The sequence below is a fragment of the Pan troglodytes genome, chromosome 17 (genome assembly GCF_028858775.2).
Source record: "Pan troglodytes isolate AG18354 chromosome 17, NHGRI_mPanTro3-v2.0_pri, whole genome shotgun sequence".
In the NCBI taxonomy this organism is placed as follows: Eukaryota; Metazoa; Chordata; class Mammalia; order Primates; family Hominidae; genus Pan; species Pan troglodytes.
In genome coordinates, this window is record NC_072415.2 from 36,298,161 (window position 1) to 36,312,230 (window position 14,070).

At 45.6% G+C, this 14,070-nt stretch overlaps 1 protein-coding gene across 5 annotated transcripts in view; it reads right to left on the bottom strand.

Annotated features, from left to right (window-relative positions):
- Positions 1-2,752: 2,752 nt before the first annotated feature.
- KCTD1 (potassium channel tetramerization domain containing 1) overlaps positions 2,753-14,070 on the bottom strand; it is a 203,160-nt gene continuing 191,842 nt past the window's right edge. For all 5 annotated transcript variants that reach the window (XM_009433824.5, XM_054672058.2, XM_003315834.5 and 2 more), the window contains 2 exons: positions 7,400-7,705; positions 2,753-3,679 (listed from right to left, as the gene is read on the bottom strand). In XM_009433824.5, coding sequence (XP_009432099.1) covers positions 3,521-3,679; positions 7,400-7,705 — 465 coding nt within the window. In that variant the 3' untranslated portion in view covers positions 2,753-3,520. The remainder of the gene's footprint in view (positions 3,680-7,399; positions 7,706-14,070) is intronic.

The window sequence follows — 14,070 nt, forward strand, 5'->3', positions numbered from 1 at the left end:
GGCACGTGCCACCACGCCCAGCTAATTTGTGTATTTTTAGTAGAGACGGGGTTTCACCCTGTTGGTCAGGATGGTCTCGATCTCTTGACCTCATGATCCACCCACCTCGGCCTCCCAAAGTGCTGGGATTACAGGCATGAGCCACCGCGCACGGCCAACAGTGGCTTTTTAAAAAGCAAACTTTTATAGCTACCAAGGTAATGATTGATTCAGGAAAGGATTACCAATGGATGTTAAAACCATCTGGTGAGAGTGTGTTGAGAAACAGGATATTTATAGTCTCATAGCGTCATCCCACAGGTAATCATTAATTACAAAAAGAAAAAGCTACCTTTACACTGGATAATTTGGTGAATGTTACTTTAACCAAGAGGCCAAAACTGCCATTACTAATATGGGTCAAACTGAGTCTTGTGATATAATGCACTGAGGACATGATATCACCTATGTAGTATTCTTGAAACCAAAAAACCTGACTCTACCAGTGAAGGACAAATCAGACAAATCCAAATTGTGCAACAATCTACAAAACAGTTGACCTAGACTCTTCCAATAAGTCGATGTCATGGAAAGACCCCTCCGCCTCCAAAAAAAAAAAGGAAGGGGTGGGGGGCATTATTAATAAATGCAATGCATAATCCTTGATCAGATCCTCTAGGTGAAAAGCACAGCTATAAAGATCCTTTTGGGGACAGTGGCGAAGTTTGAATATGAACTTTATATTGAATAATAAAAAGTAGTGAAAAATAAGATTGTGATTCATTCACGCCTGTAATCCCAGCACTTTGGGAGGCCGACGGGGGTGGATCACTTGAGGTCAGGAGTTCAAGATCAAGCCTGGCCAACATGGTGAAACCCATCTGTACCAAAAATAATAATAATAATAATTAGCTGGGTGTGGTGGCACATGCCTGTAGTCCCAGCTATTTGGGAGGCTGAGGTGGGAGAATCACTTGAACCCAGGAGGTGGAGGTTGTAGTGAGCCAAGATTGTGCCACTGCATTCCAGCCTAGGTGACAGAGTGAGACCCTGTCTCAAAAAGAAAAGAAAAGAAAAAAGTGGTGATTCAATTATATTTTGACATTTTGATTGACCTACTCTTTCCTAAAGTATTTTGGTATCTGGGAATCTACATGTTTCAAGACCTAAAAAGGTGAACATTACAAGTGAAATGTTTGCTCCATTGAACTGGATCAGAGTTTTTGTAGAAACAATGTGCAACTGGGATGCAGTCATATAAATGGACCGAAGAACTTAGAAAAGAACAAAGTGGATGCCAGTAGCCAGTGCACACCATTCTGTGCAGTATTTGGTTGGGACAATGCTAACTGCACATAGGCAGTCCTGGGTAAACATTAACTGATGACGATAACCAGCAGAGTCCCAAAGTGAGGCCCTTGCATTATTGATTTGAGGAAATTCTGCCTAATGAGAATGGATTGCTAGTAAATCATAGAGCAATTTTATTCTCCTTTCAGTAAGACATGGATGACTGAGCAGCTGGTGGGAGCAGCCCTGTTTGTCCCCATCTGAGAGAGTGGTGTATTAGTCTCAAATAGGGAAATTACGCAGCAATGTGGAAGCCTGGCTAGCCGTCATTAAAGTAATTCAGTGTTTGGGCTGCCTGTGTTCCAGGCAGTGATAGGAGCCATTAACAGCTCACTTTTAGTTTCAGAAGCCAGAGATATTTTCATTACTAGTGTCCTCAGGCATACACTTTTTAATTTAAAAAAAGAAACTAAGTTCAGGATGGAAATAACCCATCACCACAGGAATATCTCTGCACCAGAAACACATTCTAGTTTACCTGTCAATCTTACCAGCATGCCAGATTTATTTTGAGTGTCTGGAATGAGGAAGAGGAGGGAAGAAAGGTGGGTGTAGGGCCGATGGAGGAATCAGGGTCACTAATACCTTGGAAAAGCTGAGGACTTCATTCTAAAGTGCTGTTGAAATCTCAGGTTTTTTACTTCTCTGGCTAGTAATAAAATGATAGTTCTGGCTCTGAGATGTTCGCTACTTCTTCCAAAGCCATAATGCCCTACTTTTAAGATGCTTTGGACAGGTGTTATGGTAGACTGAAGTTGGTCACAAATGCTTTGTTACTTTCCCCAACAGGAGGTTCTTATTTCCCCCTCATTGAGTCTGGGCTGGCCGTGTGGCTGTTCAACCAACAGAAAGCAGCAGAAGTGTACTGTGCAGTCCGGGGCCCAGGCTTTTAGAGAACTGTGGCTTTCTCTGCCTCCTTCTTGGAATCCACTTACCATGTTGAGAGGGGCCCAAGCCACATAGAGGCCAACAGCCAAGTATTTGCAGCCATCTGGGTGAGCCATCTAGGACATTCCACGCCAATCAGACCCCTGGATTGGAGCAGTGGAGCAGACATGGAGCAGATGCAGCCCAGCGAAGGCCAGTATCACAGGCCAGAACAAAATGTTTTAAGCCATTAAATTTTGGTGTGACTTGCTCTGCAGCCAGAGATAACTGAAATAGGTGTAACCGAAAAGTCCGTAAGAAGGAAGATTTACCTTGCTAACCAATGCAGAATAACAAAGCACAGGAAATAACATTTGCTGAGTCGGAAGACAACTGTCTGGAACAGGTGATGACATCCTTAGCCTTTTGTAGGTTTTGACTTCAAAACTGACCCCGGCTTTCATGCCTCTTTTTGATGCTCAACACGGACAATTTCAAAAAGAAAAAATTTCACTTTAATCCAGCCTCACCCCCACATGTGTGTTTCACACAGACCTTATTTTTTAAACAGAGTTTATTGTATTTAATACATTATAAAATTTGAAAAATTGTAGGAAAGCAGCAGACTTGAACTGGAGCAATTCTAACAAGGAATAATTCTGGCCCCTTGGCAAAACTGATCAGTTTTAAAACAAAGTAAAGTTCACATCTGTGAGGTGGACAAAAAAGTGTGACTTCTGTACAAACTACATTTAAAATTTCATGTCTAACATCTTTGCAATGTGCTCATGAGGGTTTTTCTGAAGTCCTGCCTGGTCCCTGCCTAAAGAAAGACGTGGAACCTCCATATACAAACAAACTTGATTCAAGGTGTTTTGTTTGTTTTGTTTTTTTAAAAAAAAAGGAAAAAGAAAGACAAAGGAAAAAAGAAATATGGATGGCTGTTGGCAATGGAAACTGTAAGGAGACTGTGTCCTCACCACTCATGGCTTATTTGTCAGAGGCCTCGGGAGGCCCAGGACACTTCACGGCCATCACAGCACCAACTGCGGCTGTCACCTTTTTTTTTTTTTTCTTTTTTGCATTTCCTACCTTTTGACATATATATATATATATATTTATATATTTTTTACACCTTGAGGATATCACTATTCCAATTGTTCCCATATGAATACAGGTGTGGTCTCTATTGGATATAAATGTGTCTTTTATTCGATTTTACGTCCAGGACTTGGTTTGCTGTCCCAACTGCACATAAATGTCCCTTTTTTGTTTGAGTTATTGGTTGTGTGTGTTTTCCTTTTTGCATAAGAAATATGTCCATTTAGTCCAGAGGCTCTTGCTTTATCCGGATGACGGAGGGTACACGGGGCGTCCGCCTCAGTTCCCGCCGAAGGACGTATTCGCTGAACTGGGACGAGTCTACTCCTCCCCCACAGGAGCCCACGATTTCAAATCCTCTTTGCTGCAACCTCTCGAGGACCTGCAAGGGAACAAGACAAGCATCCAGTTAGGGGTGAGGTAAGTCCTATGGCTACATAAACACCCCAAAGTTTGAGATTATGTGCACTCTGGTTCATCTCATCCAGCACCCATGTCCCTGTGAGCTGCTCCTCTCAAAGGAAGACCCTGGATTAATGGGCAGGAGAGAGGAAGCAAGCATTTCTAATGCCTAAAATGTGCCTTTCATGCTTGCTTTACACACACCAGCTACAACGCTCGGTGGTGTTAGGCCCATTTTATAGATGAGAAAACTGAGGTTCATGGCTAGTCAGTGATGGGACTGGGTTTCCAACTCAGGTCTGTTTGGCCTCAAATCTCCTGTTTTTGTATATGCAATGCTGCCCTCTCTGTCAAAAATGAGGGTTCACATTTCAAAGCTCATTTATCACTAAAATACATCCTATGAGATGATAAAGAATCTGGAAAGGACAGTGATGGCAGAGTTTACTTAGTCAGTGATTCATTTGTACTCTCAACTCCGCCTTTGTTCAAGTTTCCTAATACCGAGTTAATATATATGTTTTGGCCTGGAAGACTGATGTAATTTCAATAGCAGAACAAAGGGATTACTGAAGACACTAGAGGATTATCTACAGGTTTTCAAGTTTGTAACATCTGAAACAGATTTATTGCCCTGCATTCATTCAAGGAGACAAGAACCAGCACAATGATTACATATTAGAAAATGTATGAAAAATAAAGATATTCTAAACTTCTTATACAAATGTAAGCCATAGAATCTGTTCCTTAATTTTGAAATCAAATACCTAACGCCAGCAAGATTCCTGGGTTTGGCACTACATGTCTGACACTGTTAAATGCAGGAAACAGTACCTGTGACTCTTAGATTAGATAGACAAAAATACAGGAAACTGATCTGGAGCATTCTGTTTCTTTAGGAATCCAACAAATATTAGACTTGCAAATGTTTCCTGCCCAAGTTCTGAATATAATTAAATTACTTCCACACCACCTTAAAGGCAAAGTGATTCAATCATAACTTACTTAAAAACAAAACAAAACAAAAAAAACCCACCTCAAAAAAACTTTTATTGGGATGAACTGAAATGTAGTCAATGTAAAGTGAATCCTTACTTTTTTAAAAAGTAATATTTTTTAGTTGCCTACTTCAATATAGAATATAGTCTGCTATGTTGCAAAACAGCTTACTAGATGAGATGGGAAAGCAAGAGAGTATGTTTTGTTTTCTAAAAATTAAAACCTCAAGTGCTGGCAAATTAAAAAAACATACACAAGTCCTTATAAGAACAAAATTAACATTCTACCCAGCAGTGCTCTATTTCTGTAGGTAAATTCACAATGCATATGCATACCTGTCAGCATAAGGACAGGAAGAAAACAATCCCTAAATTCAAAATCAAGATGTGCTTTGGTGGCAGGTAAATACAAAGACGAAGAACAGCTCCCTCCATGGATTCCCCAGCAGAGGCAGGAATGCAGCCTCAGCAAGAGGCATCCCAGCTTGCTTGGCCAAACCAGCACCCTGGAAAAGATCCCTTGCCATGATTAGGAGAGGAAATCCAAAGGGGAGGAAGCCATGAACGGCAGAGAACCTAACCCTGATGTCCATTTTTCTTTGAGTCTTAAGGTCACTAAATGCTAACAGGAGGAAATCGCTAAGCTCTTCTTCGGAGTCCGATAGGCATCATGTGATAATTATTCAATGTGATCCAATGTTACCTTGGATGTGGTCAAAAGCTTATTTCAATGTAATGCAAACAGCTGATGGAGCCATTACTTTGGAAGCAACAACACGTTCACAGCAAAGTTCCTTAAACAGTGATCACATAACAACTTAGTGAGGTATCGGGTGTCGTAAGCCTTATCCCAGAGTCTCTGCGTGCCCATAGGCTGGTGCCTATTTCTTGGTCGGTGGAGCAGGACGCAAGGGTAGGTCATGGCTGTGTCATATGACCACGTTAATCCAGATGAAAATTTCCATATCTGATGTGGGAAACTGTCAAGCACATGAATTGATGATCGTTATTCACTGGCCCGAAGGTGTGGCCGAGGCCTTCCTGTCCTGGCTCTGAATGGTTCTGCCCCTCTGTCTGCTCCAGTGATAGCCAGGGCAGGCTGTTGTGTGGAACGGGACAGGCTTTCTGGGCTTTAAGGAGGCTTAAACTGCTGAGGCCGTCTCAGGAACGCTGTGCAGGGCCATGCGGGAGCACCACACACCTCCAGGGGGCGCTCTCCGCACAGGTGAGAACGCGAAGCTCGTCCTCGGGAACCCTGCGACCCAGCAGCCACCCCGCCGCCTGGGACCATGTGCCTTCCGCTAGCATGCTTAGGGAACATTTTCTGCCAGTTTTCTGCTCTTCTGTTCTCAGACATCTGTTCATATATTTTAAAGAGTTATAAATAGTAGTGGAACAATCCTCAAGAGGCAGCACAGAAGAGTGGGTGCTTCTAGTCTCTGTGCTTTGGGAAGGGTTCTGCTGACTAAATACTGAACAAAGTCATGGGCCCATTCCAGTTAAAAAGAGGGAAAAAACTAGAACCCTCACTCCATTGACTTCAAATGGTTTTGTGTCACACGGAGCTGGAATCGAGACCCAGGTGTGCCTCTGCCTTCCCATCAGCAAGACAGAGAGGATTAACAGTGCTTACCTGTTAGGGTTGTAAGAAGACAACACATGTTCAGGCCATGGCCCAGGGTAGGGCAGAGAGTCGGTGCTCAGCACACATTAGCCTCTGAGTTCTCAATTCCACCCCCACATCTCTTGCTCCCCTACACTTCTCCATCTCAGGAAATGGCAGTTCCACTCACCCAGTTCCTCTGTCAAAAATCTTAGTCATCCCGGGCTTATGTCTCACAACCCACAGCCATCGTCAGAAAACCTTATTAGCTCTACCCTCCAGACACACACAACTGGACACTTTTCAACTGCTTGAACCACAGCTTGCTGCCTTGTCTCCTTGTTTCTCCTATTCTCTAGCTGCTGTCGCAATGTTCACTTTAAAATACGAGTTCTGTCAGTTCTCCCTTCTGCTCAAAACCCTCCAATGGATTTCCATTTGGCTCACATACACAAACGAACCAAAACCAAAAGATGCCAAAATAAACAATCCTAGGGCACTTGCCACCTCCTAACGAGGCTCTCCGTGATCTGTCCCTGATTTTCCCGGGCCTCCTGTCTGGGTACTCTCTCTCCCTGAGTCACTTTCTTCAAGCCAAACTGGCTTTCCTGATAGTCCTCAATATGCCAGCATACTCTGCCCCAGAAATCCACTTACCACCTCCTGGGCAATATATTTATGTTGACTGTTTGCCTCCCACTCCACTCCCATAATGCAGTTCCATGAACACAGAGCTGTCCATTGTGTTCTGTGTCTGTCTGTCTCACTATGTTGCCCAGGCTGAACCTGAACTCCTGGGCTCAAGTGATCCTCCTGCCTTAGCCTCTGGAGTGGCTGGGACTATAGGCGTGTGCCACCGTGCCCAGCTGTTGTGTTCTATATCTGTCTCTTCTGTATCTCCAGTGCTCATCCCAGCACCTGGCATAATCACAAGACTTACGGAATGACTGCTATAGAGGGTGATAATTCACCTACCCAACAGAAGTGTCACTGAGTGAGTTTCTCAGCTCTTTGGAGGAAAGGCACCATGTGAGGGCAAGGTTAAGTGACAACAGTAAGAGTGGCATTTGATGCCACACAGTGCGTAACAATGCTATACCTGGACTGAGTTGAGGTGACAGTAGCCATTTAGTGGAAACCTGATGACGTGCGTCGAGTCGTGATTCCAGCCTGCATTGACAGAGTTACACATCACGTCGCCGATCTCTGGAAATACTTCTTCTATCAAGGATTTGTCACCGCTTAGCGTGATCCTTTCTCCGAGGTCTGGGGCCACACGCACGACGAGGCACTCACAGGGCCTTGAAAATCGACCAGTTTCTCTGTCCTGCTTCCATCTTTCCATCTCCAACAACATGGGCTGAAGCTGAAAATATTTTGCCTCTTCATATAACAAAGTGTAGTCCTGGAAAAAAAAAAAGGTATTTCACAGTGCAAACTGCAAACATAAAGTACTAAACATGTCCACATCTAAGAGGTGATTTTTTCCACTTCTTGTTATGTCACTAATCAAATCTGCATGTGCGTTTTTCACTTACGACATGTTTGTAGAGGCTCAATTTGCATTCATTCATTCATTCATTCATTCAGTGAAGATAAAAGGAGCTGAGTAGATTAGGGCTGGTCAGGCCTCTTCTAAGTGCTTTACATGATTTAAATCCTGTAACCCTCGTCAATGCCCAGTGAATTAGGAACCACTATTATTCCCATTTTGCAGATGAGAAAACTGAGATGTGAAAGGATTCACCCAAGACTTCTTTCTTTTAGTAGAAAAAATGTCTTTGGGTATTTCAAGTTTGATTGTGTCGGTGAGAACCCAATTTCTATCCTCTTGGATGGAACGCATATATTGACCAAGGGGAGGCACAAGCTTGCCAATGGGCACCCTTCATCAGAAGCTCCCGGTCACCTTTGGTGGCCACAGGAGGGTGTGGGACAGAGATATGAGGCTAGAGACAGGCAGGGATGGGCACCTGGAGGGCAGGCATGTGGCTTTTACTTGAACCTAGGTGTTGATTTGTGATGGTTTGGGGGAGGCTGGTGGACAGCTGGAAGGCTAGTGTACTGCCCTGTGCCACCTGATGGAGCTGCCATCATAGAGTCAGAGACATAAACAACTTTAGGCCTCGACTCCTGCAAGATGTGCAATAAAGAAAACCTGTCCATTTCTGCATTTCTGAAAGCAAGAACACCTGGTCTTTTGGCATGGTTTCCTTTCTTCCAGCCTTAAAATAATCTGTTGAATTGAAACAGAAACCTAACAAAACAGGTATTAAAACACACACATAAGCCACTGAATGGGAAGACAAAAGAGAATGAGGGGGAGGCAGCAACTCAGGAACAATGTTAACAAGCAGGTCAATGTTATGGCTAAACGTAGCTATGGCCACAATCATTTCTGGGTGTAAGATAAGTGGATACTTGTCTAGACATGTTGACTGAGAACATTTTAATCAGCTGACACAGGCATTTGTGCCTTCCGTCCATGGGCAAGAGCTGGCAGGGGATGCCCAGTGCCTGCATGACAGCCAATGTTGCAAATATGTGGTCCGAGTGCCTCAAAGAGGCCCCTGATGTCCAGATGGGCTAGAGTATGAGAAGCAGAAGATGACCATGGGATAAATAGTTTTATTTTGCACTTTGCTCTTTCTCTTGCAAATCAAGCAATAGCAGCAGCAGCTGTAGCGGCATTATTCAACGCTTCCAGAGAAAACAGCATGGAGAGATGAGAGTACTTGGGGGTCTTTAGCTGGGTAATCCACTTTCCATATAAAGAAACTCAGATCAGGTAGAAGATGCTGATGACGACACTCATCTCAGTGGAATGGGCTGCTGCTTTATTCTGTCCTTTTCTGGCAACCCCCTTACCACAGGAGTCTTGGTTCCCTGCAGGAAAGAAGCCCACTGCTCTGAAAATCTTCCTTGCACATGTTCTACCTGCTTAGCCTCCTGACCCAGAGGAGATACTGTTTTGCTTTAAGGAGCTGAAAACTAGGCTGAGGTGTGGCCACTCTTAAGACAGGGCAGAACCGGGGCCCTTAGCCCAGCCTGAGGGGTAGGAGTGGGGAAGCCTCTGCAGGTTCCTCCTGGTTCTACCTGGGATCCCCACTCCGGGGCTTTGTCATCTTGGCATCACACCAACTGTAAGATACTGACCTAAATACTTATTTACCAAGGAGATTTTAAACAGCAATGAGAGTTACACAAGCAAGAGAAGCGAGAACTTATGCTATTGCTTTTTATTTTCTTGTGAGATTTAATTACAAAACTTAGCACAAGGAAGGATCTAGACTCCAGTGAAAATATCACTTATCGGCTGGGCGTGGTGGTTCACGCCTGTAATCCCAGCACTTTGGGAGGCCGAGGCAGGTGGATTATCTGAGGTCAGGAGTCTGAGACCAGCCTGGCCAACATGACGAAACCCCGTCTCTACTAAAAATACAAAAAATTAGCCGGGCATGGTGGCGGACAAAGCCCTGATCTCCCAATGTGTCCAAAGTGAATGAAGCTAACAGGACTTGGGGTTAGAAGTCCTCCCCATGCTGACCCTGAGTTCTCACCATCTTTTCTTCCTTCTAGGTTCACAAGCCACTTGTTTAATAATCCACTCTGAGGTCTGGCCCTGGATGGGCAGTGAGGCTCACAACATAATGTTGCTCTAATTCATTGTTACCCACTCTTGGAAAAGTCGAGAAACACTGGCCCTTTTCAGATTTTTGGCCCTGCTCAGTGACCACTCTGGGATCCTGCTAGGGTTTATTAAAGCGGGAGTCAGAAGCGCTCCTATGAAGGTCGTGTTGCCCCTGGGCTAGAGTCTCATGGGCCTAGCGTTGAACTGCTTTAAGCCACCAGGTGTTCTTTTACTCTCTCTTGATCATCCTGGCTCCATTTTTTTCCTTTACTATGCTGTTCTATCTGGTCTCCAGAGTAGAGCCACTGCTATGTCACGGGGAGCAGACGACAGAGAACAGCTGAGCACTCATGCTTCTCTCTGGTGACTGCTCACCATGCTGCCTTGCCTCTAAGCACTGGCTGGCCAGAGAACTGAAATGATCCTTCTTGCTGCGTTACCATTTTCTGCACACGGTGAAGTGCACATTGGCCATTCATTTTCTTGGCAGGCTCCTTTGTGTCTGTCTTTCTATCCTGTCTAACACCCGCTTATAGTCTCAGCTCATCAGAAATGAACCTGCAAAGCAGAGTCAGTCCCATTGGCTACTATCTTTAGAAACCTCCTTTCCTTCCTTAAATGGGATCATTTAACTTTACTCTCTAAGTACCACGGTTTTTAAAGTTTAGTGTGTTTCTGTTAGGTTCTCTGGCCTTGTGCTTATTTCCTTCAGGCCTCTGAATTTTCCGAAATCTTTCCTTAAGCCTTTGTTCTAATCTGGCAATGTCCTTTCTGGGGCTTTTACAAACTCGAGATGACGGGTCTCTTGTTTCCAAGGTACTTGGTGGAAATAGGCAGGGGTTTATGGGGCAGCAGCAGGTTCAGCACCTGTTTTTCTGAAGGAAATGAATTCACAACATCCACTTTTCCTCCCTTCTGAGAAATAAGCTTTCAGCAAAGCCACTCAAGAGTGTGCTAGATGCTATCACTCTTCTGCCCTGTCCTATGTCCATTTTATCTTCTCTGATTAAGAAGCACCATCTGGCCAGGCACAGTGGCTCACACCTGTAATTCCAGCACTTTGGAAGGTGGAGGCAGGAGGATTACTTGAGGCCAGGAGTTCAAGACCAGCCTGGGCAACATAGGGAGACCCTGTTTCTATAAAAAGTAAAAATATTAGCTGGATGTGGTGGCCCGGGCCTGTGGTCCCAGCTAAGTTGAGGCTGCAGTGAGCTATGTTTGCATCACTGCACTCCAGCCTAGGAGACCGAGAAAGACCCATCTCAAAAAAAAGAAAAAACAAAAGGCACCATCCATATTTCTTGCTTAGCCCCATATACATTTAAAGGGAAATCAGTTACTCACAGACCTATTATCATGTTTAAATCATTTCAAAATCTTAGAATACGGTTTTTTTTTTTGAGATGGAGTTTCGCTCTTGTCATCCAGGCTGGAGTACAGTGTTGTGATCTCAGCTCACTGCAACCTCTGCCTCCTGGGTTCAAGCGATTCTCCATCCTCAGCCTTCTGAGTAGGTGGGATTACAGGTGCCCACCACTACGCCCGGCTAATTTTTGTATTTTTAGTAGAGACGGGGTTTTGCCATGTTGGCCAGGCTGGTCTCGAACTTCTGACCTCAGGTGATCCACCTGCCTCGGCCTCCTGAAATGCCGGGATTACAGGCGTGAGCCACCACGCCCGGCCTGAATACATATTTTTAAAATAATTTAAGATTTACAATGATTTTTTTGAGGCAGGAAGATCAAGATCTCATTTTACATATGAGCTTCCCTAAGATCCTGAGGACAGGTACACGGGACAAGAAAACAGACATGGGTGGTGGACTCCAAAATGCAGACAGGCCAGGTTTTGAAACTTCTTTCTTGATTAAATAATTGGAATTCAGAAAATATCCTCCCTAGAGGGAGGAAAACGATATATTCAGTGTATTAGGTTCCTACTGCTGCTGTGAGAAATTACCACAAATTTGGTGGCTTAAGACAACACAAATTTATTTCCTTACAGTTCTTCAGGTCAGAAGTCGGAAATGGATCTCACTGGGCTGAAGTCATGGTGCCGGCAGGGATGCCTTCCTTCTGGAGGCTCTGGGGACAAATTCACTTCCTCATCTTTTCCAGCGTCCAGAGGCTGCGAGAATTCCTTGGCCCATGGCCAACAAGCACATCACTTCTCTCATCCCATCTTCTCTAACCCCGGCCCTCCTGCCTCCCTCAAATAAGGACCCCTGTGATTATACAGGGCCCACCTGGATTATCCAGGCTAATCCTCCCATCTCAAGACCCTTAACTTAATCACATCTGCAAAGTCCCCTTTGCCATGCAAAGCATTGTATTCACAGGTTCTGAGGACTGGGGCAAGCTTCCCCCTCACAGTCAACGGTTCTGCAAAACAGTTGAAAGGCTTATTTTCTGAATGTACCTGAGGCTTTACCCAGAAGCTGACAGATCCTTACACTCAAAAGGCAACTCAACTGTTCACCCATTTCATTTTAAAAACTGTGTAGGTGCCAGATGCCATGGAAGGCACCGTGAGCACAAAAAGGATTTTTCTCTGAGGAATGTCTCCAATACCTCCCAGGAGCTCTAGCTCTCCTCACCCCCAGGCTTAGGGCAGTGGGATCCTGCTCTTGGGACCCTCGGCAGTGGGTGGTTCCCTAGCAGGCAGGGCACCTATGTATCAGGGGTACCACCAGCAAAGCAGGGGTGCCAAGAAAATGAAAGGATTTTACCTTTTCCATTTCCAAAACAGCAACCAAGTAGTGGTCATCATAACAAAAGACAGATCTCTGTAGCACTTACTTTCCTTTGGTTTTAAAGATTTTGTTTATCTTGTCGGGGATGGAGGTTGGGGGAGTGGCCACTGCAGTTTTTTCAGTGTTTAGGGTACTAAAGCTCTTAATTGCCCTGGCCTTGTAATACTCCTTTGGGCTGGAATAATTTCTTTTTTAATGGAGTTTCTCTCTCCTTGTCCAGGCTGGAGTGCAATGGCATGATCTTAGCTCACTGCAACCTCTGCCTCCCAGGTTCAAGAGATTCTCCTGCCTCAGCCTCCAGAGTAGCTGGGATTACAGGTGCCCGCCACCATGCCCGGCTAATTTTTGTATTTTTAGTAGAGATGGGGTTTTGCCATGTTGGCCAGGCTGGTCTTGAACTCCCGACCTCAGGTGATCTGCTCACCTCAGCCTCCCATAGTGCTGGGATTACAGGTGTGAGCCACCGTGCCCGGCCCATTCTTTCTTTTCTTCAAAGCCTGGAGGGACTCGCCCACGTGCGCCTTTTCTCCTGCCACTACTTGACAGTTCTCACCAGGCGGTCCCCTCCTCATCCAGGGGCACTGACTCCCAGCTTCTCCCGACTACTCTTGTTTTCCTGGGTCAAGGATACCCAGACTAGGATTAGTCTTGATGGCTATTGAAAGAAATGGAAGCAGCAGCAGTGTCCCGTCTAGGCCCTGCCCCTGTCTCCACTCCCGTCTTACAGACAGAAGCACACACAGGTGACCCTGTCAGGGTGCTGACGGCGGGACGGAAGGCAGGCCCACCAGCATTCTGAAACAACACCCTGGCTTGGAAAGTCACGAGGACGCCACACCACAGGAGCTAGGCCTGATGTCTAGGGCGTGCTGAGGGAGGGGGCCAGAGACACCATCGGAGATGGTGCCGGGGTGGGGCTGGCTGCTCTTCCATCCTCCCAGTCCTGCCTCTGGGAAAATATCCTTGGGAGGAGAAAAGAGGTCATGGGCAGTACCAGACAGCGCTAGTCACCAGACCACGGATACAGCCTCGGTGGCGGCAGCTGAGGCCGTGGTCTGGGGCATGTCCTGAGTAGGCACTCCCGCAGGTACCAGTGAAGAAACTCTGGCGAGTGGGGGCCTATCCAGGTCGCCACTCTGCCTTCTCCGAGAAAGACCTACCCGCAGGTACCGGTGAAGAAACTCCGGCGAGTGGGGTCCTATCCAGGTCGCCACTCTGCCTTCTCTGAGAAAGTTCTACCCGCAGGAATGAGGACCTAGAAGCAATGTGTGTGTTGCCACAGCTGATTGGCTAAAGTACAGGCATGGAGCCAAGCTGAGCCAATCAGATGGTGTCTCTGTAGGACCAAGGGAAGGGAACGAGGCCCTGGGCTTGCTGAGACTGGCAC